Source organism: Parus major, chromosome 1 (genome assembly GCF_001522545.3).
Source record: "Parus major isolate Abel chromosome 1, Parus_major1.1, whole genome shotgun sequence".
NCBI classification, from domain to species: domain Eukaryota; kingdom Metazoa; phylum Chordata; class Aves; order Passeriformes; family Paridae; genus Parus; species Parus major.
Window position 1 is genome coordinate 61714571 of NC_031768.1, and position 26982 is coordinate 61741552.

General features: G+C 39.8%; 1 protein-coding gene across 7 annotated transcripts in view; it reads right to left on the bottom strand.

Moving 5' to 3' along the window:
* CAB39L (calcium binding protein 39 like) overlaps positions 1-25902 on the bottom strand; it is a 60005-nt gene extending 34103 nt beyond the window's left edge. For 2 of the 7 annotated variants that reach the window (XM_015630152.3, XM_015630127.3), the window contains exons 1-4: positions 25690-25902; positions 16481-16537; positions 9257-9482; positions 102-250 (exon numbers count right to left, since the gene is read on the bottom strand). In XM_015630152.3, the coding sequence (XP_015485638.1) occupies positions 102-203 (102 nt within the window). In that variant the 5' untranslated portion in view covers positions 204-250; positions 9257-9482; positions 16481-16537; positions 25690-25902. Of the gene's footprint in view, positions 1-101; positions 251-9256; positions 9628-9692; positions 9808-12339; positions 12433-16480; positions 16538-25689 lie in introns of those variants that run through there. The other 5 variants (XM_019007058.2, XM_033514861.1, XM_015630161.3 and 2 more) reach the window with 5 other exon arrangements.
* Positions 25903-26982: the final 1080 nt, after the last annotated feature.

The following is a 26982-nucleotide window of genomic DNA, read 5'->3' on the forward strand; positions in this document are numbered from 1 at the left end:
TTGCAGAATCAGGGCAGTAACCAAACACAATATTATTCCCTTTATTCTGCTGTTCTCCCAGCATAAAAACCTTATTTGTCTTCTACAGCATTACCTCATACCTTGTCTGTCTTTTTTTCTTGTTTTTCCAATATGGCCATGTTTTCTTTCAGAACTTTCACAATCTCAGCAGGATTTTTGTGCGATTTACTAAACAAAGGCATGGTCTTCCTTCACCTGGATTTCTTCCTTCAGGATACAAGAGGACTGCCTTAAATCAAACAACAAACAATAACAGCTTTTAAGGTTTATACAAAAATGCAATAAAAACACACAAAGACATTATGAACAAGAAAAGGTTACGCTTCAGGCACTACATTTTGCTTCAGCCACCCAGTGGAGCAGTAAAATTTCTCATAGTTCTTTCAAGTTCATCAAAGATTCACAAGCCACCATTAGAAGACGAAAAGCAACAACTCAGCACCTGCACAGGAGCTGGAGGCTTCCTGCAGGAAGCTCTGACCTACAGGTCAGCACTCCTGCACACCAGCACTCCAGCAAGTCTAATGTAATTTGGACACTGCACATCTGGCAGGCTCCACTAGATTTCACATATGGGTTTCTGTCAGACTTCACCAGCTCCATCACAGCACAGAAAACCAACTGTAGATGCCAGCACACCAAAAGCACCCTTTGTTTCAAGCATTGCAAACTGGAGTCCCAGCTTCTCTGCCATCTCTCCTTCAGTTGCTTTGCTTTGTCAGCCTAGGGGGGACCTTGAGAGGAAGCAGGTAAAGCTACCCCTTAAGTCTGACAGACTTCAAGAATCTGTGGGTCAGATCTCATTTGTGTAGAACGTTGCCCGAGTTAAATAAGGAGTAGAGGATCAGGCCCAAATATAAACACAAATGTATTCATGACATTTAAATGACAGACTGAGAATTTTAATTAAAATGGATTGTTTGTTTAATTTAAAACATTCTTCTTCTGTATGGTTAGAAAGGCAAATACCACATCACTGAATTTATATATGAAAGAAACCAAGCAGCTCAATTGCTGATCTTACAAAGCCTTAGGCTGTGAATTCTTATGGGTTTTGCCGAGGGTCCTATACAAAGATCTATTGAAGTCAGTGACTGACTACAGATGGGAATATGTTCTGGTTAGAAGCTCAGCACTGTTCTGGACCACATTCCAGATGGCGCAATAAAAAAGAGGTAAAAGGAAAAAAAAAAAAATGGAACAAAAGCAAAAAATAATCTCAAACTTTCATCTCCTTCCACAACAAAAGAAAAACATCACAATTCCTCCACACACACATTTGTAAAATTAGTTGTGAAAACATAAATACACACACAAACCACTTCAATCCTATTACTCTCCAACATTTGTAATTTATAAAAAAGCTTTGTACAAGAGGTATCAAATAAGAGAATTAAACAAGCTCAATACACACAGCATAAAGAAGAAAACCCAGTGGTCCCAAAGAACCAACTCTTCTCATGCTTCATTGTTACTATGGGCACACTACAGAGTCCATGAGGAAATACAACCCCATTTGAGCCACACATACATATGTTACTAATCCCCAAATAACCTATGGAATTAATACCCAGATTATGCATACATTCTATTGCAAGTATAAATAGTAACCATATAAAACAGACAAGCACAAAATTCAAACTTTAAAAGCAAAGTCTACACAGGCTTTGTCACAATATCTTATTAAAAAACATTTCAAAACACTTTTGCAGATTGTCTTTATAGGAAGAGTTTCTATGACATACAGGAAATATTTTTAAATGTCTTATTTAAACCAAAAGTTCTTTTATAGTGTCCAAAGCAGGTGAATTTGTATGTAGCTTCTCATTTGTTGCTAGGTCAGTTTTACAGGGATATTTTCACATTCAGTGTCTGAAACCTCACCACTTTCGAGTTCTTATTTTCAAATTCCTCACGGTCCTGTTCAAACTCATTTTTATTTCTCCAGTTTTGGCTACATGACCTTCACTCCTCAGCTGAGCTCCCAGCTGCAGAGTCCTGCTCCCATGCAGCTCAGAGGTGCAAGTTTTGGCAGCACCAGTCACCAGAGCAGAGTCCCACGTCAGCCTGACAAGGTGCAAGTTTGAAACCTGGGTGTACTAACAGCTCACTTTCTGGGGCACGCTCAGCTACACACAAGCACTGGAAAAGACTGTGATGCCAGTATTACACAATAAAGTTGTTTAGGTGCTGCTAGCAAGCGCCAAGCACTCTGTAATCCCACATGTGATGCAAATAGCAGATTAATAATTCACAATACACTTTGAGAAGGACCTGATTCTGCATGTTTTTATTATCCTGAAGGCATGGCATGAGGATGTGATGATGCAAGAGAGAGAACATCTGAAATCAGGAGCTTAACAGGCAAGTTGTGTTTCATAAAAGAATTCTTTTCATCCAGGGTGGAGTAGGTATACTCTGATTGCTAAAGCCACCCCTTCATCTTTTCTTCTCAAAAGTCTTCACACAAAGAAAAGCACAGGGGGAGATAAATTGATTTTTCAAATTAAGTACTCATAAACGGGAGGCTCTGAGATTTTTAAAAATGAAGTTCACATTTCTAACTGAAATGCTGGCAATAAACTATTATTTCCTCTTTAAAAGTAACTTACATGGCTGTCTAGAGTAGTGTACTTAAAATAATCACTAATTTTGCCATAGAACCAGCACTTTTCCACTGCATAGTTCCAGTATCACCAGCAAGTCACCACAGCACTGCTCAGTGATAAAATACCATTTTTTTTCCCACTACATACCCTACCAGTGTTTTAATCACAACAGCAAAAACACCAATAATAGGGCAGGAAAGGACTCAAGAAACTGTTTAATTCATTGTTCTGTTGAACAAAGCCAAGTCTCTGCATTACTTCTTTAGATACAAAGTCCTATATAGAAAGCAAAGCCTCTGCTATATGCAAGTGGAGAGAAAAGTGGGAAGAGCCACAGATGTCCATGAAATAACATTTTTGGATTTATCCCTTCTCAGGATACAGTTTTTAACCTGGCAAAAGATGATCCATCACTTCAGAAAATACATACTGGCAGCTGCAGAACCTTTTGGTTCCCCGTGCAGGAATCTTCAAGAGGGACACATGCTGTTCACAGTTACAGGCAGAAGCACAAGGGGGTGAAGTCACTCTGTGAGATTTGGGAGTCATATTCCTTAGTCTTATGGCTGGCTATTCCATAACACAAGTGCCAAAACAAGGACTCCTCCAGCTTTGCTTCACATGACTGGAGTTTCCAGAATCAAAGAAAGCACAGGCTCTTACTAAAGAAGCTTTTATCACAGCTGGGCATTTCTGTCCTGTCCTCCTCTTTGTATCAGCTCTCTGCTCTCTAAGCTTTTTCTTGGAAGGCCTTCTGTTCAGTAGAGGCACTAATTTGGCTTAAGAGGTCCTATTTTTTACATCACTTATTTTCAGTATGTTTTGTGGAACTTGTTTTTTTTTTTCCTGGCAGCTAGTCCTTTGTCAAGGTTGCTTGAATTTCACAGTAAGTTCAAAAGTTACCCTGAGAATTAGGATGAGAAATGAACAGTGTGACCACATAAGCTTGATCTTCTCAAGAAACCAGTCTAAAAATAACTGAAAAACAAAGATGAATGACAACTGATAAGAATGCAACACCGGCTCACCAAAGGTAGCTCATACTACAGTCCTTTATAAATATATTTTGAACAGAGAAAACACAGTAGAATCCATGTATCTAACATGGAAATGCACTGATTTGAATATAGCACCAAAAAAATAGTTGAAGAAGAAAATCATTGTATCATCTGACTAAGAAGGGAAGAGCAATCTGTGGATGGGATCATATTTAGAGAGGCATAGGAATTAAGAGCCTATCCAAAAATTGTGGTGACTGAAAACATAACGATATTATCAACACATGACTGGAATATCTTTACCTGGGAAACTGGATGGAGTCAAGAACCAAGGTAATAAAAATGGGATAAAAGTTAAGCGAAGGAAGTATCAGATAATGCTGAATAGTGGACGAGACACAGCTTGTAGATGTTCCAGATCCCCAGAAACATTCAAGATCAGATTGGACAGGACTGTGTAACCTGATCTAGCTGATGACATCCATGATGGGGGGAATTGAACTAGATGACCCTTAAAGGTTCCTTCCAACCTAAATCATTCTGTGAATATCTGTCTCAAGCTGAGGGCTTACCATCAGCAATGATAAAAACAAGCAGCTGATGACATATACAAACACACAAGTATTTTACAGATGTGAAAAAGACAGATGCAGATCTGTGATGAATCACAAAAATAATGGTCAGTAGAAATCCAAAGGTATTTATGCCTTTCTACAAAGGTTGATAGATCTTCATACTAAACACTGTACATAGCCCCGAACACCCAAAGTCAAGCAAAATCAACAGAGGTTAGAGTGGGTGGAGAGAAGCATACTTGGATAGCCAGAAAAATGGGAAGACCAGCAAGTCTTGGAGGCTACAAGTGCCCGCTTTCATAAGTTTAGAATAAAAATACAGGAAAGCTGAAAAAAGTTATTTCAGTTTAAATAACAATAACTATTTATGCAGAAGCAAATGGCTATAAACTGCTGATGAATAAACCTCAGCTGGAAATGTAAAGGTTTCCACCCTTTGGAGCTTTGAGGTTTTGAAATGACCTACTCTACCAGGCACACTACAGAGCATCTGTTCATAATTTTTTGACACTGCTGTTTGGCAGCAAGGGACAGAATGAATGAACTGAATGAACCCCTTTCTTTCCCACTTTCTAGGAAAACTTTTTCCATCTAATGGTTATTCAACATATGTTTTCATAACATCAGAAATGGATTGTGGACACTCCTGAATTCATAATGGAGAACCAGCCAACTTGTGAAACAAACATTTAATTTTGATGATGTTATTTCACTGGTGCTCTTGAGAGGCGCTTATGAGACCAAGGAAAGAAACAGCTGTATTTTACCAGATTAACTCTCCTGGTCTCAGAGGTTGTCTCTCCCAGTCATGAGGAAAATGCCTCAGCAGTGCTGTAGGAGGAAATGAAGTTTCCTAAGCCTGCTGTTTCCATCAGCATGAACATGACATTTCAGACACCAGAGTTGCAGTCCAGCACATTTTAGAAACTCTACTTTTACAAAAATACTTTCATGGAATATCATTCCATCTTTGGGAGGAAAAAATGGCACAGACTTTACATTAGATAAACCATAGAAACACCAAAAGGAAACATTAAAGAACCACTTTCTAAACATCAGTCTGTTTCTGTTCAAGTCAGGAAAAAAGGAAAAAAGAACCCACACGGACTAAAGCAGTGAATTGAATCCAGAGCTGGATGTGGTTTACAAGATACGAGTTTTAGGGTATTCAGTAGCCTGTCAAAGTTAACATCCTTTCATATTCAGGGCACCAAGTCTCTCAGAGGTTTCCAAATCTACACACACTTAACAAAGATGAAAAACACAATTTCAAAAAACCTATCTACCTACTTTTATTCTATCTCCTCTGCAAAGGGGAAAGCTGAAACACAGAGAAATTACAAGACTTACCCAAGGCCACATAAAAAAAAATCAGTGGCTGTGTCAGGAATGAAACCTAGACCATCTGAAAACAAAGCTAACACTTTATTAGGCTTCAAAATGTCTCTTCTGCCAGTTTATCTGCTCATAAGGAGAATGTACTAAAAAAAAAATAATAGCACAGCTATAAAGTACAGAAAGAGATCTAGTTGTGATTGTAGGCACTCTCCACAATTTCTTTGCTTTTAAGTCATACACTTCCTCAAAATACTATAGTGCATCTGAACTCGTAAGCACAATGAAAGAAAAATGCACACAGCAACACTACTCTGCTCAGCAGCCCCTCCCACTATGAAGTGACTCACTAAAGCAGCTCAGTAACAAAAGCTTCTTCCTGCCCACGAGAGCAAGAATGGAAGACGGCACATGCGCCCATCCATGCATTCTTTGCAGATGCTCTTCTGGAAAAAAATTTGGTCTTCAAAAATAAATGAGCAAAAGTTATTCCTCCTCATGGAGTATCAGACATTTCTCTTACCTCAGCTCCCAACCTTCATCAAGTTATTGATCAGAATCAAAACATTTTAATAACTCAAACTGTGTGAGAGTTTTTGGAATGGAAAAAAAGACCTTAGCTTCCCTTTCACCGCAGTGTGCCTATGACCCATATATTTGGGTCCTGACTTAGCACACTTTCTTTATCACTTTGTCTAATTCAGTCTCTACATAGTGTCAGAGGTTCTCATTTCTCCCTTCTGCCATATTTGGGAAAATTGCTGCAATGACAGAGCAATGTACTGAAACCAGGAGATGGAAGCCCCCATGTGTGATGAGCACCCAAAGAAGCCCAGTTTGTCCTTTTGCTCTCCCCAGTGCAGTCCCCTCACACAACCCACATTTTATTTGATGTGCAGAAGGAATCAAGGCTATGGAACAAGCAGCTTCTCTGCAAATTCTCAACGAGTTGCAGATTTTGGAAGGCACACTGCAAGTGAGACAAAAGATTAACAGAAGATGGGACAATTTTATGGTTAGGGTGAATGAATGCCATCTCTGCTTGGCAACTTAATTTTTCCAAAAACTCTAGAATTTACTCAACGTAAGCTTTGATGTTGGCTACTCATTGCATTACCTGAAATGAAGATGGATATTAGCTGAAAATTCACCTGAACACACAAAACATCACAGAAATGCCTACCATCAGCACAAATGTCACTTTTTTTAGCAGATATCAAGTATCCAGAAGATCAGACATGGAAAAGAAGTAGGCAGCTCTGCCCTTAATCTGATCACCTCTACAGGATGAGAATAATAATATCACACAATTGTTCAGTACTGTTATGAAACTGAAGGCACTCATGGGGATGCTCCACTCAAGTGCTGTGGTGTAGCTCTATGGAAGCACTTAAAGAAATTATTAACTCTTTTTAACTGAGTGCTTGAATGCCACTTTAGTAAAAAACAAATAAAACCCACATGTATAGTTTTTCAGCAAACACAGGGGATAAAATGAAACACTGAAAAGCAGCCTGGTCACTGAGGCAATCTATTTTGATAGATGTTTTGCTCTTTGATGGTGACACCCTGCTCCACTTGTATTCACATCCGTACAGCCTCTGTGGGAGCCATTCAGCTGTTGCAGGGCCACATGGTGAGCCAGGTCAGGGAAGTGACCCAGGTTAACAAAAAATAGCCTGCTGAGGCAAAAAAAGGTCAAACAGGTTTCCAGTGGAGTTCTGCCTAGATACAGTCTAGAGCTGTACCAGCACGAGAAGAGAAGAAGGGGACAGAAGGAGGGTACAGAGACAGGCCTGCTGGAGCAGATGCTACAGCACAGATATTCACCAGCCAAACCCAGAATGAGGCAGTGATGATCATAAAGGGGGTATAAATGTGTGGTAATACAAACAAAATACTACTAATAGAATAGTTTGGGTCAGAAGGAACCATAAAGATCATCTGGTTCCAAGCCCCCTGTTATGGGCAGAGACACCTTTCACTAGACCAGGTTGCACAGAGCCCCATCCAACCTGGCCTTGAGCACTTCCAGGGATGGGGTATTCACAGCTTCTCTGGGCAACCTGTGCCAGTCTCACCACCCTCACCATTAAAAAAATATTCTTAATATCAAATCTAAATCTATCATGAGTAGGGTACAGAGAACAAAACTGAAGTTAAGGACATTTTAGGTGTTTGACTTTGCTACCTTGTGTCCTTCTACCGGAAGTCCTATGTTTTCATATATACTATTATTATTATTATTATTATTATTATTATTATTATTATTATTATTAATAATAATAATAATAATAATAATAATAATAATAATAATAATAATAATAATACTATTTTACAGAATTTTCACACTGCAATGCCAGGTAACATTCAGATTCTCACCCATGCAGAAATGGAATCCTGTGGCATCATACTCACACCAGCATCATTTATCTGTATCACAGGATCACATGGGCTCTCCCAGTCATGCTAATGAACTAGCTAGAAGTGGTAGGTTATTACTTCATGTTCAATAAAACTAAAACTACACTAAACCAGAGGTTTTACAGGCACCAAATTTGCAGGATATTCAATAATTCAATAGCCAAGAATATCTGGAATCCAAATTTGCATTTGCTTCCACAGAGATCTTTAAAACCTGAAAGATTAAGAATTCAATTTGGTGCCTAACTGTAGTCCATAGCAAAACTCCCACAAACTCAGTCATGCAGAAAGAGGTCTCTTAACTAATGTCTCTGAAGTACACATAATTCTAACAGAAGAGCCCTTAACAGCTTTTCATTTACTTAAGTAAAGGGGAAACCGAGTTAAATATCCATTTCTAGCAGAAACAGTGACTGTAGAAATAATGGAAACTGGTAACATAATTTAAATAATACAGGCAGCAGCCAAGAGGGAATAGGACTTCCTCTACATCCATTAGTGAGGAATTATTTTTGCCTTTGGTCCCATATTACTAAACTTACCTCTCTACACAGCATTCACTTGATCAAGTTCATAGCAAGTCTGCTGAGTTACTTTCAATAGCTTCATAATGGATTAAAATAATTTTCTATAGTAGTAATTTCACTTTACTCACAATATTAGCCCAAGAAAGAGCCTTTGCTTTTAAGAAAAACCCCTACTTCCCTTAAGCTCCATTAAAGTTTTGCTTGATAAAGACTTCATGAATCGCCCATGCCACAGAATCAGTATTTCAAGTGGACAAGCCCTATCGGCTGCAAACGAGGGGCTGGCTCATTTACACACGCCGCTCCTTGTGGCACTTCACCCGCACGCTCATCTTCCTTCATCTCCTTCCCCCTGCCTTATGCAAGTGGCCACGCTCCTATTCCTCTGCATCTCAACAGCGAGTCCGCAGCTGCAGGCGGCCCGAGGAGAGGAGCAGGAGAAATGATATATTGCAGATATTTTATTTTTGGAAACCACACTGTAAATAAAGCCATTTCCAGAGATATTCCATGGACACCGAGTGCTTGGTCGCAGAGCCAGCGCCTTATGTAACAGGAGGAGTATTGTTTAGGGTTGCCTGCATTAAAGAGCCACTCCTGGTAACACAGTTTACAAAGCTATAAAAAGCTACCAGCGTAACTATCGAGAAGCAGGCAAGCGGTTTATTACCAAAATGTTGGTGCTAACCGGGAAAAAAAAAAGGAAAGTTTCATTAAATCGCTCAACTTTCCGTCACTCGGAGGGTATCACCTCGGCTGACACTTACTGTGAGTGGCAAGGTGGGGGCTCCTAGGCAGCCCGGCGCAGCCCCATGGCCAGGTGCTGAAGACAGCTCTGCCGCCTCCCCGCAGCCCGCGCCGCCCGCAGCCGCCTTCAGTGATCTTCCATTAAATTCCGCTTTATTCCCCCGCGCCGATCACCGACAAGTGGCAGAGCCCAGCGATCCCGCGATTCGGCCTCCCGCTCCTCTTATTCCGAGCGCCCGTCAGCCTCTGGAAAAGCGTGAGCAGACAGGATCACTTGGACATGCACAGGCGCTCACAAGCAGCTGTAAATTTCCACTCCCCGCTGCCTGCGGCTGGACTCGCGGCTCCTCGCTGCTCCTGCTCCGACCAGCTCTGTGCCTGGCTGTGCGTTTTCCCCCACCGCCCTCCCCGCTTCCCACTCCCTCACTCGTCTTGCTCTCAGGCTCACACACACACCCCCCAAACTCCACGTCAGAGGAACACGTGGAAAAGCAAAGGATGAAGCGATCGCTCCGCCGAGAGATTTCCCCAGGGTTAAGGGAGGACATGCGACAATTTCGCATCACTTCTGTAAGTTTCCATTCCTCCCCAAAGTCTGTCGGTGCAGGGTGAGGCATCGCTGCCGGGTCCTCGCACCATCACGTGGCCGCTGGAATTAAATTATTCACCTTGCCGTCCTGCTAGGAATGCAAATAAGGGAACCCAACTGCGGGTTGTTGTTACAAGATAGTAACAAAATCAACATGCTCACGCACCACATCTTTCAGCAAAGTCCTGTCCTTCAGAAAAGCTGAAGTTAAGCTGCTTCCTGCCTGACTATATGTTATTACACAAAGATCCAAATACTCTTCCGCAATCATACTTGAGTGGAATAAAGAAAAAAAAAACCAAAAACCTGCAGAATACTCTGCACAAAATTTAAATCCTGATGAAGAAAAAACATTAGCCCAAAGTATTATTTCAAAGTTTTTATTTATGTGATGGGGAAAAAAAAAAACAACAAAAAATCCATAAAGTGTTCTGAAACAAGTACTACCAGCTATTATCAAGCATACAAATACAGCAAAATGTAATTAAAGGAATTTTTAGTGCTTCACTTTTCTCTCTTGGCAACTTTTCTCTCTTGTTTGGCAAGAGCCACACACTCCCAAAGGGAATGGCAAGTGCTGTCCCCTCTGCCCCCAACTGTTGAGAGCAGGGAAAGAAGGATGCCTTACTATGGGCACTGAAAGGTGGGATTTAAAATGTATCCTCATCTGGATCTTGGCTGAGTCCCAGAAGGGATGTGTGCCCAGCATGTCTTTCTGTCAAGCTCTCCAGCTCGGGGGAAAATCTTTACCTCCCATCACTTCTTCCACAGGGCATAGCCTAGCCAAAGTCCTACATTATTAAAAATAATTTGGTATGCTACATTTGCTTGGGGAGCTGATTGCAGAGTTAGCAGCTCTACAGTTGCATCAGATCTTGATTTAAGGCTCACCTGCAGTAGCTATTCACAGCCCTACATTAAAGGCAGCCAAAAAACACATGAGAAACCTTGTTTCTAAGGAATACAGATGAAACACACACCTTTTAAAAGGCTACTCGCCTTTGCTTGCAATGCCAGCTCCAAACTGAAGCACACAGGAGTATCCCAAATCCTCACTTTGAAGAGCCACTCGCCTGTCCCTCCTGGGTTCAGAGAGGCAGAAGCCATCCCTTAAACTCCCTGCATTTGTTCCTGCCTTTGCACAGAAAGAACCAAGCCAACCTTAGATCAGCAGATTTGTACTCTCAACTTTTCTATAAAGCATGTCACCATTTCTGCTCACACTTTACCTAACAGATCATCAAGATACTTCAGCCCTGTGTTTTTGGAGTGCCCTGAACAGCACTGGGAACAGGGATTAATTAGTGCTGCTCCTGCTGCACCAGAAAGCACTGCAACAAGTGACACCAAGTGGCAATTTCTGCTCCAAACCCCCTGTGAAATATTCTTCCAGCACTGAATTAAAGGCTTCACATTAGCCATCACTGGCCAGGTTTCCTCTCCAGGCCACCTCCACAGAAAGCTCAACAAGGGACACCGTGAACACCATGCTCGGAACAGGATGAGCCACCCTTCAAGGCAGCTTCCTTCTCCACAGAGCTTAGGAGGCACATGAACACCTGCACAGATGTGTCATGGCATGAAGGACTTGGGGAGAAAAACTGGCACTGGGCAACTTTTGGGGGGTTCCCTGCTCTGTCCCAGCTGGGTGGGGAGAGGAAAGGGGTGCCAGTCCTTGTGGTACCTTACACCCACTCTGGCATTAGCCCTTTCTTTTTTATTGAATACCTCAGCCTTTGAATAAACAGTGAAAATCAAATGATAAACACTCTGCCCTTGGGCTACTTCTGAAGGTACTGGCTTTTCCTACAGCAACACAACAATCAAAATACATCGCTGCTTCCACTGTGTGTTTTTAAGAGAAAAACTTCTTTCCTCTACCTGTCTGTCTGGGGTTGCAAAGTGTCCCAAGAGAAATTGTATCTTTTCCATTGTAAATCCATGATCACTTCAACAGGTAAAACCCCAACTTTTTGTTGTACCATGGAGTTTAACGGTGGTGGATGTTACCCTGAAATCAAACTATCACAAAAAAAGATTGAAATATCACCAAAAAAGTTGTTTTAGTTGCACATAAGGGACAGTGGGGATAATTTGTGTACTACTGCACTCCATAAAATATTCACAGACGATTCTGAGTATCCTGGCTCTTTGGAAGTATAAGAAATTTATCTACAAAGTAACTGTCCTCTGTTTCAAACTAAATAGGCTTGTTTTCCTGATTCAGAGCAATAAACTGAATTTGCACTCAATTACAGTCCAACTTTGCTCATCTTCTACCTGAGGAAGTATTTTAGGGCTTTAATAGGAGCCCTCTACAGAGCAGGAGAGCAAGAAACCCACCTGCCTCCATGCCTTCATTGCAGAAGAAGAAACTGTGCAAAACAAGGTAGCTAAAGGGGCAGGGGAAAAAAGATTCTCTGTTTTATCTTAAGTAGAGTTAATTCTCAGATGACAGGAAAAGGCCCTGTCCATTAAGGTGTTAATTAAGCCATAATTACTTGGTGCTCTTACCTGTTGGTGTTTTTGGGGTTTTTTTTTGCCAAGAGGTTATTAAACATTTCCAAAAATGTTTTCTTCAATTCTTAATTTGTAGTCATCTAAAATCTAGAATGATGTAATTTAAAATAGACAAAAAATCTTTAGAATCTCAAAGTACATGGAAAAAAAAAATCTCTGCACTGCTAAAGTACTCCAACTTCCACATATTTAAATTTCATTATATTTGTTTCCTTTAAAGAGAGCAGAGTCCTCAGGCTAAGGCATGGTTAAAGTACTTTTGAGAAACATTTGTCCCTGCTTTCATAACTTAAAATCATTCCATCTAATAAAAAACAAAGGAAGAAAACTCTGGTTGATTTTCCCTGCCCTTTCCATTTTCCTTCTAATGTGGAAAAGAGAAATTAGGGAACTTCAACAATGAATTAAATAAATTACAGCAGCAGATGATAAACACACAGCATATATATATATTAATTCTGCTTATTTAATCATCCACTTCCAGTCTGTGTACCTCCTCTGAGATTACTTCCAGCATTCCAAAGCCCTAAGCAGCCTCTAATAATAATAACAACAAAATCCTTCCTTCCCCCCAAATTGCTCAATGCCCCAGGCCATCAAAATTCAGTTCTCCACAGCAACAGGTTTAGTTGTGTAATGCTGAATATCAAGAGGAGAAGCTTTAGCATACTAAAAAGATCCCCCCACCCTCCAAAACCTGAAAACTGAAGAACATCCCCCACAGGATTTCATGCTATTCTTACAAATCCCAAGATATCAACATTTTGGCAGTTTATTGGGGTGGAGGGGAACTGAAAACAAGTAATTTATATAATCTACATCGTAAAGCTGTTACACTTTAACTCAGAGCAATTAGCTTTACGGCACAGCAATATAAAAAGTACCCAACAACACTTCTAAAACCTCATAAAATAAGATGCTTTACAGTAACTTCATACTTCTTTGTTATTCTGCGAGTTCACAGACATTCAATTTCTTCAGAGCAATGTGGTCACTTCAGATTAATGCAAATGAATTCTTCTTCATCAAGTAGAACCCAAATACAGACATGCAACACTCACACTTTCTCTCCATGTAATCTTGGAGAGAGACAAGCTTGGAACTGAGTCTGTATGTCAGTACCCCCAAAACAGCTACCAGCACCAAAAGGCAAATTAACATTTGGCTGCTCATCCAAATGCAAAATAAGGCAGAAAAAGGGGTACAGTCTATGGAGGCAGGTGGCTTTCCCTACAGCCATGTTAAAAGCAGCAAAGCTTCTGGCCTCTCTTGGGACTAGAAAATTAAAATTTCTTCAGTGAAGTGTGGAAAACAGAGAGCAGCAAGATGCAGTGGCTGACCTGTAGCTGCATTTTAGCTGAAGTGAGTGGAAGGATTTAAATGGATGCTTTATATAAGCTACTCCTAAAAATGCAGACATGTCTTCAACGATTATTTTCCCCTCTTCTTCCTCCTAGCTCCCTCTAGCGCTTTTAAGTACATACGGCCTTTTCCTTCCTCATTTATTTAATGCAAATACAGTTGCTAAGATGTCTGGTTTAGCTGGGGTTTTGGGGGTTTTTAAGATCTGCAATAGCTCTTATAAACTGCTCATGAATTTTTACTGAATAAGTTATTCATGTGTACAATCACTCCAGAAACTAAGCACTGACAGTGGCTTTTCTACCAGAAACTTTTGTGTACTAATACTTCATGTACAGGCCAGTGTATTTAAAAGTTTACTCATTCTAAAGGCATCCAGCTCCATTATTAGAGAAAGCCAACTAAAATGAATCCCTTTCCTTGAGCATTCCTACTCTCAAGGGAATTGTGTCTAAAAAGAACGTTACTAGAGCCCAACAACTGAAAAATATAGCACATTAAAATTTTATGTCTGCCCTAAAGTCACTTATAAAATGTTAATTGTGCCCCTTATCTACTGTGTCCCAACACAAAACACAAATGATAACCATACCTGCACTCCCACTTTTACGAGCAGAGGAACAGTAAAATTATGACAACATCATGCTTTTTACCTTGCAAACAGAAACTAGCGCCCCAAAATAGGTGACTGACTGAAGAGCCATGCAAGTATTTTTAAAATAATTAAAGCTTTCACCTCTCCAAATTGTTTCTATCCCAGTTCTGTACTGTCAATCACCCTAGTGGCCATGTTTGTTTGTTTCTTCAAGGTCCATCCACAGAATTAAAAATGGGAAGAAGAAAGATAATTTCAAGTGGTGCAACAAAAAGAGCTTTGCTGATGACCTAAAACCACTCATCACATGTGTGCCAGTGTTGCAGTTTCTATTGCAGCACACTAAAAAAATGCTTTTCTTTGTGGAATTGAGAAGTTATTTTAAGTGTATAAAAGCATTTATCTGCGATCTCCCATTTCTGAAACAGTCAAACAATATAAAAAGTGTTTAGTCTCTTGAAAATACTGAATTTAGTTCCTGGTCTCCATAAGCTGCACCAAGCACTTTTCTTAATGTTAGGCAGCACAGGGTTAACCACAGATTAAGACATCCCCTTCCCCCAGGCACACTAATGCAAAAACCCTATATATGTCCCCTACAACTTCTTTGATGGTCAAAGACAATGGAGCACCCCTAAGCAGAACTTTACACTTCCTAAGAGTGCTTGAAGCTGAAAGCTGTATTAGTGTATATTCACCTCAGCAACAGTGATATGCAGTGAAAATGTTGGGCAGATCAACTGCCCTTTGATGACTATAATTTCTTGATACACAACGTGCGGCTGTTTCTGACAAGCTGGAAGGCAGTTTGCAATTCAAGACTTTTCTTCTACTGATCACTGCTACAGAAGGCTAAAGCATTTTTCATCAGATGCTTTCAGGATGACTTGCAGACAAACAAAATTAAGTTAAACACAAAATTAAAAACACAAGTTAAATGCTCCAGTGAGGGGCTCACTGTAACACCCAATTTAGTATGAGGAAACTGAGGTGGCACCAAGCAACACCCAAAGGTGTGCACTCTAAAATGTACTGTTAAAGAATATCAGGAGATAGGAATCATCATTCTGGATAAGACAAAGCTCTGTTAAATCCCATCTCTTAGAGGAGCTGACAACCAAGAGAAAAGTAGAAAAAGAAACATATACCAGAGGAAGGACTACTCTACTCTTCTTCTCCTTCTGGCAATTAACACCTTTGAGGTTTCCAGAAGCATGATCCAAAATCACCGTGATGAAGTTACACACCTTTCACTTTAAAGATCCCAAAGGAGCGCTATTCCCCTTCTAGGGAGACTCTTAAATCACTTCTGCAATACTCAGATACAACAGATTGCTCAAGATTGCTTCTGACTGTCGAGACTGAGCAGCCAATTCAGCTCAGAGACTGCTATTTTCTCTAGATGAGGGGCCAAACAAGACAGACTCCAGCATCAATTTATTGCATTCCAGTTAGTTCCTTCTTCAGGGCACCAGAGACAGGATTTACTTGAAGAACCATTGTATTTTTCAGGTGGTCACCCCTAGACAAGGGAACAAGTACTACCAGAAAGTCCCATCTAGAGACATGGTGTTGTACTCATGAAGAAGATGAGTTCAGACCTAAGGAGAGTCAGTTCCTATTTATGTCACACTATGTGATCTTGGAAAAGCCACTTAGTCTCTCTACTGGAAAATTTATGCATTCAAAACCATAAGGCGCTTTGACACTACGGTGATGGAACACAAACAAACACAGCAGGCAGTGCCCAGCTTACTTGTGTCCTTTTCCTGCAGACTGGGATAACAGTCCTGCAGTTCGTGTGATGCAGGTCTCCAGAGACCATGCCCACAGACACAACAAACTTCTGAGTCTTTTCTCATGCGGGTTAAGAATCCTACTAAAGCAGAACAGTCAGAACAAAACCAGAATATTAGGCTAAAAGTCTAAACTGCTGCTTTCAGATGAAAAATTACAGTTTTTTCTCAGTGTCAAATAATGAAACCCAAGCACTACTATATTCTTGAAAAATGGCTGTTATACTTAATCAAGTACTGCTCTAAACTGACTTGCCCAAAATCACACACTGCTCCCTGGACAAAGAGAACCCACAACTTCTCACATTTTACTCTTTATCAGTTTTGTCCTGTGACATTAGTTTAACATATTGGAAAAGGACAGGGAACCTTGAGAACTCACCAAGCTCAAGTTGCACAAGGAGAAATTGTCTTCACAAGCACCCCAAAGTCATTCCTCCTGAAAAACAATTATATTCATCATTTGTCAGATTGCAAACACATTTGCCTTCATGTGACAGATACATGGCCATTTGATGAAACACAGGGTGCTTGCACTTTTCTGTCCCACATAAAGTATTTTACCACAACTTTAATGTTACTTTCCTGTTAGGTGGTGAACAGTCCATGTTGTTACAAAGCCCCTATCTCAGATTTTAGTAATGTATTTTTTTGGTCCCAGGAAAACCTCCAGTGCCTTCCTAAAGACCTCTGTAGTCCATTCCTGGCCAAAAGTTGACTCTGTTGAGCAAATTAACCTGTAGGGTATCCTTTTAGGTCCAGTACTGTTACTCCCCAGTGGGGAAAATCTATCCACGCACATTCCCACACTACTAAAAAGCCATTTGATGTTCTCCCCATCCGTGTTGACCAACAACTGACATTACAAATGAATTATTATGTCAGACACATACAGAGTGTCCAATTAAGGGCTGAGTTCCTTTTGTTTTAATTAATAAACCAGGGTCATGCCTTGCAGTCCTTAAATGGAAGCAGGCATGCTGCAGACTGGCATTTTTTAACCAAATCTGTCCTGAACAAGGACCAACATGAGCAGTGTGTTTGTCTTTAGGACAATTTCTGTTTTGGAGGGAGAGCAGCTCCGGCACCTGGGTGTGCTTTGATTCAACTCCATTTCTATGTAGCCTCAACAGTGGAGATCCCTGACAGGCTCTGGATACCTGGAAGAAAACCACTCACCACGTAACATTAATGGCAAGCTCTAGATATATAGGCTGTAACAGGTCAAATATACTCACGGAAATCTTCTTGGCAAACATCATTCTTTGAGACATCTCTTAATGAAATCTGACAGCTTCAATATCACACAGCACACAGATCTATACTCTTTATAGACAAACTTTTGTCACACCCTCTGAAAATAGTTTAAGAAATCAGTTTTCTCATGCTAAGGGTCACTCACATACCTGTTACCTTCCCACAGAAGCAACAGATAATTTTCTTCTCCATTTTTGCAGTGTGCATTCATAAAATAACTTTATCTACCATCAAAATCTACACCTCTGAAGGGTAAAAGACTGCTACTGTCCACTTATAAAAGTCATTTTTAACACTGAAAATAAGTAAGGTGTATGCCTCTCAAATGAAAAAAGAGTCTCAAGCTGTATTAGCCCAGACATGAGAAGTTATCTACTATCTTTGCAAAAAAAATAATATTTTTAGCTAGATACTGAGCCTGATCACCTGCAGAACATATTTTCTAATGTATATGCATGCAGAGCCTTGAATTTATAAGACCTGTAGGCCCAATAGCCGAATTCAGAGGGAAGTCTCAAAACTGTTTCTTTCAGAACTGCAGTGCCTATAAGGACACAAAATTATGTCTGGCATTGTTGCAAATTTTGGAGTTTCCACCCAAGAACCACTGAAAAGAAATGGCTTGTTTCCTGAGAGTGGGCAGAATCCCACGAGAAGATCACCCAGCAAAAGTCTTATCAGTTCAACTTTCCATAACCAGAGCAAGACATCTAGCTCTCCTGCTAGCTGTCATCATGGGATGAAATTACCTTCACAAGCGTAAGAACTTCCATTGACACATTTCAGCGCACAAAGGCCTGGATCCAGAGAGCTGCACAGCAGCCAAAGATGTGAATGTAAGCTATTTAATACCTTATCATTTAACCCAAGAACCACATCACCTATTCTTATGTTTTTCCATTAAAAAAAAAACTAAAAGCAGATGACACAGAAGTTCATAAGTAAAAAATAGTATGACTCTGTGACAGGTCACACAGACTGGCATTTCTTTCAAAACTAAAGACAAGTTCTATATGATTCCTACACTTATGAAATAAGACCTTGTTTGGAATTAAAATACGTTTGAAATAGATGTTTTTGTTCTTCTCAAAACAATAAAAGAAGGCAGTTTGAATAAGGACAGGTTTGAATGTACTGTTACTACCAGCAAAGGAGTTTTAAAAATTCAAATATTTAGTCTGGTTTCCAGAAGCTTAACAGCTTCTTGAACAAGAGGAGCATTTTAAAAGATTTTGTATCTTGACACTAATTTTTAGTGCTGGACAATCTGTGAAGTCCATTAATTACAGAGTGCAACAGTTAATTGGTTACCACTTTCAGTGTTTGGGGTTTTTTCCTTTTCTGCAAATTCATATTCTGTTTTACTTTCTGCTCCCTGCCACTAAGATTCCTGTGTTTGCAAATGCGTGTTCTTTGAAGGATTTCTATTTTATTCATGTATAGGTATGTGATCAAATCACTTCAACAAACTCAAAATCTACTTCTTCATCACCACCACCTACGTTAAGTGTACAGATACAGTTTTCTGATACTTACAACTTCAACTAAAAAATATCTTGAAGATAACCCATCAGATCTGATTGTATTACAGAAGTGAGGTTGTTAATACTGCAAAAGAAATCTCCCACTCTGCATTCTGTGTATTCAACTCCTCTCAGCTCTTGGCTACCGCTTATCTACAGGGAAGTGTCTTGTCCACTGCCTGTTGCCCATGAGTTTTGACACCTTGAAGTATTTTCAGATACTGTTCCTCATCTTTTCAGGCATAGCCAGCCTCTTCCCATGGTTATTAACTTCACAAAGCTTTGAGTCCAACTTTCAAAAGAGTCAGACAACATGCTCTTTGATTCAATCAAATACATGAGGCTATGCCATCATTTGTCAACTTTCTACTCTGCGTGGCCTAGATAAAACTGTCAGAAAGGATTGTGCATTTTCTTTCAACTGTGTGTTCATTTGGGTTTTTTTTTTTTTTTGCAAACAAACATCCAATGACTGAGCATCAAAAAAATTATATAACAATTAAAATATTCTTATTGACAGTAATATTTGCAAGATTGATTTTCTTAGCCAGAATACATCAAACCCATAATCTAACTGAAATACTAGACATTTTATAATATATTTTCTATTAATCATGTTTAATATTTTGCTTCATGACAATCCTTAAAATTTTGGAGTTTTACATTAGACAGCAAAAAGAAATAAATTCTTAGTCTCCATGAATTTTTGAAAGTATTCTGTCGGTCTTTATTTACTGCTGTAATATGATGGATATGTTCACAGCTATGTGATCATTTGTAATACTCATCTTCGTTCTCACTACAGAAATATGGAACAGTTCTGTATTTTCAGCATCATTGTTGACAACTTCAGCACAGCCATCAGACAGATGTCACTGTTCTTTTTGCTCCTGGCATTCTTAAACTTCTTATTAGCCTTAAATCCTAAAGAAAACCCAGTGAATTTTCTGTAATCATCTTTATAAAACTTACTTGTACTTATTCCTATATATTGGCTGCTGCCCTGGAACCATTTCTAAGTCAAGACGTGACTCCTCCATTTGCTGAAACCCTCTTTTTGTACCTATTCCAGACAGCTGAGTGTTCCCACATCCTCAGCTGCTCCCCAGCTTTGGGAGACACTCTGGCAGGCAGGGCTAGAAGTGTACCAGTGATGTAGCAGCACATCACACTGCACAGAGAAGATTTGCTGAATCCCTCAAGTTTTTGCAGCAGTCTTCTCCCATGGCCTGATGACCTGCGCTGAAACCTTAGGAACCCTGGTGAGGAGACAGTTTACAGTGTGGAGGGAGTTCAGCAAGGGAAGAAAAACAATGGATAACGTCTCTGTGCATTTTTAACTAGCACTTAACTGCTGCCCAAGAAACCAGAATAGCATAAGGATATCTCAGCAAATCCTCTGCTAGCATCTTCCCTTCCCTGACAAAAGGGTGGAACACTGAAGAATTGTAGTGGAGTGTACCTCCTCACATTAATGCTGATTTCTTGAAGGGTAAAAGTTTTCCAAAAACACAACCTGAAGACCACCAAGACAGCTTGACCTCAGAGTACATTCAAACCTCTCCTTATTCAAACTGCCTTCAACCTAAAGCACTTTATCTTTTACTTCCATATTTTGCCCAAGGCTGTGTGTGATGCTTGCAAACAGAGCAGTACAGATGTTGCAAGCAGCTACAGACCTAAACATGGATTGTAATGTAAAAGACAAGACCTATTAATGGTCTGCAGGTAAGAAGTAGGACCAAAGGTCAAAACAATTTCTAGGTAATAAGCTTTTATTTAGAAGGTTCAGCCTTATTTCACTCACTTACTTAAACTAATTCATAAAAAAAAAAAAATAATAAAATACCCCCCTCTCCCCAACCCCCACAGATTTTTCCAAGGAATTATATGATATACACAATATTTACCCTAACAGAGGACTATAAACAGCATGCAGTCCTGTTTATAGTCCCACTCTCTAAGGTTCAATTTGGTGCTTACTTCCAACAACAAATAAATCATATATTGCAGACAGCTTCTCTTGTAGCCAAAAGCAACAGGTAGTGAGTGACCACCATGAACTGGTAGCCCAGAATAAGTTTTGCTTATTTGAAAAAGTGAAAGAGAGCTGTCTGACTGCCAGTGAACTGCAGAAAGTGAGAGTACACAATTAAAAGGTACACTTGAAGAGGGAAAGCTGATACAGCCATGTCACCCTGCTGACATATGAAAATAGGCAAACCAAAGAGCTGAGTGCTCAGGACACTACAGCTACTGGAAATGAACCCTTCTCACACAACATTATCCGTCTTCAGCAGTCTCCAGTGCCATGACTTAAAAAACTGCACATCATTTCCTTCCCACACTTAAGAGCAAACAAACTGTATTTTTGCTGCAATAAATTTGATGTATAAATTTGTACAAGTGCCTCTGTGCTACATTGACACAGGATCTTTAAGAAAGACCAGCCAAAGAGCCGATGGCTGCCACAAAACTGTCCCCACATTTCAAAATCCAGTTACGTAACAGTACTTTCTTCCATCTTAATTATTGTCTCTTGCAGCAGAAAAAAACAAGATACAAACTTTACTGTGATATCAGAAGGGGTGTTTTTAACTCATGCTGTAAAATAATTTTTAAATGTTGTTTCACAATTTATAAAGTTGCTCTAAGGACACATTGCTGTCAAAATGAGAATTCTAGTCCTTACTGCCATCACCTCCCTTGCATCAGTTCTAGGAATGACATGACTGCAGAGGGAGGCAGATCAGCCTGCTGAATGAAAATTTAACAGCCAGAAAAAAAACAAAACAAAACAAACAAACCCTGGTACCTCCCCTAAAAGTCCAGTTTTTTGAGAAGTGAGAAGTGTAGAGGACTTACTAAATGTAAATTGTATGAAATTTTTAGAACTACCTCTGAACAATATTAAAAGAACAGAAGGAAAAAAAAATCCATCCAATCATGAACATTTCCTTGGAGGAGGAGGTGGGATGCATATTTCTACAATATGCAGCAGCAAAAACAGTTAAAAAAACCCCCTTTTTGCTGATTTCTACATCCAGGTTGCAACCAAACATCTTGATCTGTTAATGTAAGGGTTGTAACACCTTGCTATGAATTTGATAACAAAATAATTTCATTCTTAAAAATGATAATTCACTTTAAGTGAAAGCAAACTATGCTACCAAAAATTTCTCAAGTAACTGGTTGATCACAAACTTGACAGAAACCAATTCCACACACTTCACTATGACAAACAGCAGTCTGGTGGGGTTTTTTTTAAATGTATATTATGTGTCTAGAAGCATTTAATCTTAATAAAGCTTTTTTAAATTTATTTATTTATTTTTTTTGCCAGCCTGAATGTAATCTAAATTGTGATTACTTTGTAACAAATAAGATATGTATGCCCTTCTGTGAGAGGAATGCCAAATTCATACACAGGAGTCACTTGAGTAACATTTCTTAAGAAAAACAGCTTTTTTTTTTTTTTTTTTCTTAAGAAGAAAGGGTTACAAAGATTTGGGCCCACAGTTCACTTAGTGAAAGACTTTTCAAACATACTTTCAACATAGCTTCTTTGGTTCCAGTCACTCAAGAATTTTACAGGGGAAAAAGGTAGTAAAGTTAAAAGCAAGCACTCACAATAGAAACCCACTTGTCTCCACTGTCTGTAAAAAGGCAGGAGGAGATTTTGATCCAGCACAGTTGAGAACACAGAGAGGTCCAGGCCCCATCCAAAATAACCTAGATACAGTAAGTATTCTGCCCATACCACCATTTTGCTCATACTATAGAAGTAGTTGGCTCAAGCACTTTAAACTGAGATAAATGACACCAACAATAAAATTAGAAAGCAATCCATTGTTTTCCAGACACTCATTTTGCACCTAGGCCACCTCCAGTTCCCTGAGAAAAGCACAAATACCAAGTGGCTGCACAGCAAATTAGATAAGAAAAGTTATTCAGGTAAATATAGATAAGCCAAGTAAGTTTTTGTGGGTTTTTTTTGTTGTTGGTGGTGGTTTTTTGTTTGTTTGTTTTTGTTTGGGTTTTTTGTTTAGTTGGTTTTTTGGGCGTTTTTCTTTGTTTTATTTGTTTATTTGTCTGAGTGTTTTGGTTTGGTTTTTGTTTGTTTGAGGGGGTTGTTCGGATTTTTGGAGATTTTTTTGAGCCCCAACTAGTCCCCTGAGTAATGACACAAAGGAACAGGCCAATCCAAGAAGCATCTGGACTGTTTCTTTCTTTGACAGTGCCAACTTGAAATGTTCAGGGAACTGTGGCTTCCCTGACCCTTCAGACGCTTATAAACAAACCCAAATGAAATAAATATTAATAGGACAATACTCCCCCACATTCTTGCTCCTCCTGTTCTTCACACCTTACTGCTGGTTCCATACCTCTACAAAGTTAAGCCAAACCAAGTTCTGATGCAGCACATTGAACTGGATCAAGATAAAAAACCAACTAAAAAATTAGAATTTTTTTCAACTAAATTAATTTCCCCACAGGAAGCTAAGGAACTAAGGACTGTTTAGTCCAGCATATTCTCATGAAGAGCTCTATCATTGAACCACGACAACACATATCTACCCTATTTTCTAAGGTTTTTGTCAAATTCCCTTCAGTACATTTGAAACCTTACAGGTTTCGGTTTTATTCAGAAGTGGTTATTTCACCACACATAATAATGACTTCAGGTTGTTTCCCTATGCCTCCTCGTGATGGCTTTTATTAGTTCAAGTCCAATTCTACAAGAGGCACCACCTCTCTGGCCTTGGCAAAGCAGCTACCAAGACCAGCACCAGCCCATCAAGCTTCTATCAGCTGGCACCACAAGGGCAGCTCTTCCACACTTGGATTTATAAGGCAAATCAGAATGAAGTTGCGGGGGTCCCCATAGACTGTCCCTTCAGAGTAGGAACACCACAAATTCATTAATTCTTGCAGCTTGCTTAATGTCTGCTACATGTTCATTTAATGAAAATAGTTTGTGTGCATATTTTACCCTGCAGGCAAACCCACAAAGAGCAATCAAAAAGTTCAGAATACTTTACAACCACAAGCCTTTCTTCAGAAAGTACCAGTGAAAATTTATTTCAGATAAATATATTGCTGTGTTCACACAGAAAAATGAAGGTAAAAAGGGTTTTCGGCACCCATTTATTTTGGATTCCTTTCATCATATACATCTACTGCCTGGTTTCCAGAGATCTCAGGCCCTTTCAAGTGCACTTGTAATCATAGGCTTTCAGATCTTGTTAATTCATTCACATCACCCAAAATTAGATGGCAGAGTTTTAGGTCTTGATCAGTTGTGGTGGGACTGTGGCACAGCAAAGGCAACACATGCTGCTCAGTTTGGTCTGACATTATCTAGTCCAAACCAGTCCTTGCTTTCTGTGCTCACACAGCTGCCTGGAATCTTTGCTGGCAATGAACACCGAGACTGCAAGACAAATATGGCTGAAACTGAAAACACCTCTACTACGTAAACAGTCAGGGAAGAAGAAATCCATTGCATTACCAGTTTCCAAACGCAGACCTTGAAGAAAATGCCAGCCAGTGGATGGTTAAGTTTCAGCATATTGGGCCAGATTCCAAAACCCTCAAGCCAGTTAGTAATTAACAGACATCTAGGTCCTCCACATGAAAGAAGTCTATTGTTAAAACAGTGACACAAATTTTTCCTTTCCTTTTCCTAGCCAGTCTCTGCCTGTGTTTTAAGATTCCCTTAGGACTAAACAGCCTATGATTTTAGAACCTCCACTTCTCAAACAGACAGTTTGTTAGATTTTTAGTTGCCAAGAATGCAAACATGCTTACACCAGAGGTAGAACAAAATTAATTTACAGGCTTCTCAGAAACCCATAACCTCCCCTTTCTTTCATTTAATACCTGGAAAAAAATAATATCCAAAAAACCTTCTACCATATCTACAACAGCAAATGAATTACAAAACATAGCAACAAAACATACTGGGGGCCTGTAAATAGTCTGAGATGAGTCCAATTAGTGAGCAACATACCTACGGGGAATATTAGCCTGTGTCTTCACAGATAATGATGCGTAATAGCAAAATTTCTAAGATAAACCAAAGGATGCCTCACTAAAACCATTGCCTTGTTCTCTGTTCTGTTACCTTACTGAAGACAGACATGTGAATAACAAGTGACTATACATAAACCACACAAACTAGTCGATGTAATAAAAGATTATGTTAAAGTTGCATTTTGAAAGAATGAAGAGCAGACACTCATCTGTAAGGGAGCAAGTTAAATCATCAAGGACAACAGGGAAGATATGACAGTGCAGGAGCTGGCAGAAGTATTCAACAGATATGACAATTTTTAAGAAGAGTCAACAAAACAAAGAGTCAAGCTCATCAGAAAAGAACAAAAAGTTCTATCGGATTTTAAAATATTTTCTGAATGCCCGTGGCTTTTCAAAGTCTATGGCTTTGACTGCTTTGCTGTTTGCTGGAGTTTGACTGGTGTGTTTCTACCATACCCAAATCTACCTGGTCATATGAGGAAAAACCCAAATCCCCACCACATTCAAGATGAAAAAAACGTCCTTGGAGAAAATAACTAGATGAATCCCTTTGGGACCAGGTTCACCTCCTCCCACTCCAAGGAGCTCCTTGCACCCTACCTGTCTATGCAATTGTTCATTTTAACTCACTACATAAGACCAGAATTATGTAATGAAAGCTTAATTCAGCAATTCAGTCAACAGCACCATTCACCAGGACAGTCAGTCCTTCCACTACCACCCCAACAAAGGTGCCAGCAAATATGTAGGCACATGGGAGTGCTGCTCTCACCTCTGGGTACAGGTAGTCTGTCCAGGTCCAGACTGCAGAGCTCCGGGAAGCTCGCACTGCTGCTGGAGGAGAGCTGCAGGCAGGCTGCTGACATGTCAGATCAGCATCGCTTGTGAGCTTCTGCCACCTAACAAGTTTGGGAAGAACTGAGCTTACTGGTTCACTGGCAGACTTTGCTGCTATGTTGCAGAAAGCCTATCTTGCAGCTCCAGGCTAAAAGCAAAATGAAGGAAACTCAGGAATGTTTCAAAAGTTACTCATTAATTTTGTCCTAAGTAATTAATTTTGTTTTAAGAAAGATGTAATTCTCATTCTTTTTGCTTCAAATAGTAAGCAACATCTATTAGTACTTTCTAATATAGTCATAAATTCAAAATTTTCTGAGGCAGGCAGTTATGTTCTTTCAGATTCTTCTAGCACTGGGCTCCATCTTCTCTGTATTTTGTTTATTCTGTATATACAATTGTAAAGCCACAAGTGTTTCCTAACATTCAGTATTCACAAGCGCATGTATTAATAATTCAGCAAAGCAAAAGTAATCTGCAAGCATCATCTCATAATGCAGAATGTTCCAAGAGCAAGAAAAGCATGTGCTTAATTTTAAAATGAACAATTACAAGGGAGAGGTCTCTTTTTAATAACTTTATAGAAGTACTTTTGAAAACTTTATTGAGGTACAAAGCAGATGCTGGACATCAAAATTTTCTGGAGGATCTTGGGCCAGGTGAGAGCTCCAAGTCACGTAACACAGCATCCCCGTCCCCAAAATAATCACATTTCTAACCCCTGCCACAAGAGTGGCAGTATCTACAAGACTTCAAATATTTTCACAATTATTTAAGCATATCGTGTTTATCTCTACAGTTTTAAAGTGGTGGCAAAAAAAAAGGAACAAAAAACAAAAAAAAGCTCTCTCTCTGCTTTTTAAGAGTGGGGTTATATTTTTGCCCCTCTCACAAACATTTTTACATGGCCACAACACCAACACTCGCAAAGGCAACGCAGCTGAAAATTTTAAAGGGCGATACAAAACTTTATTTTCACACTTCCAACAGAAAAGAGAAGGGATAACTTAGCGCTTCATACAGCAGCCAGCAAAGATGAAGAGCGGAGGCCAGCAGTGAAATTACGCAACCCGTTCGCGTACCAAACGCGGTAAATTACGATACATTAACGCAGAGAGCGCCGCCCGCCCAGCCCAGCGGGCCCACCCCTCCCACCGCCCCGCTCTCCTCCCGGCCCCAAGATGGCGCCGCCGCCCCCACAGACCCGGCCACAGCCCGCCCCCCCCTC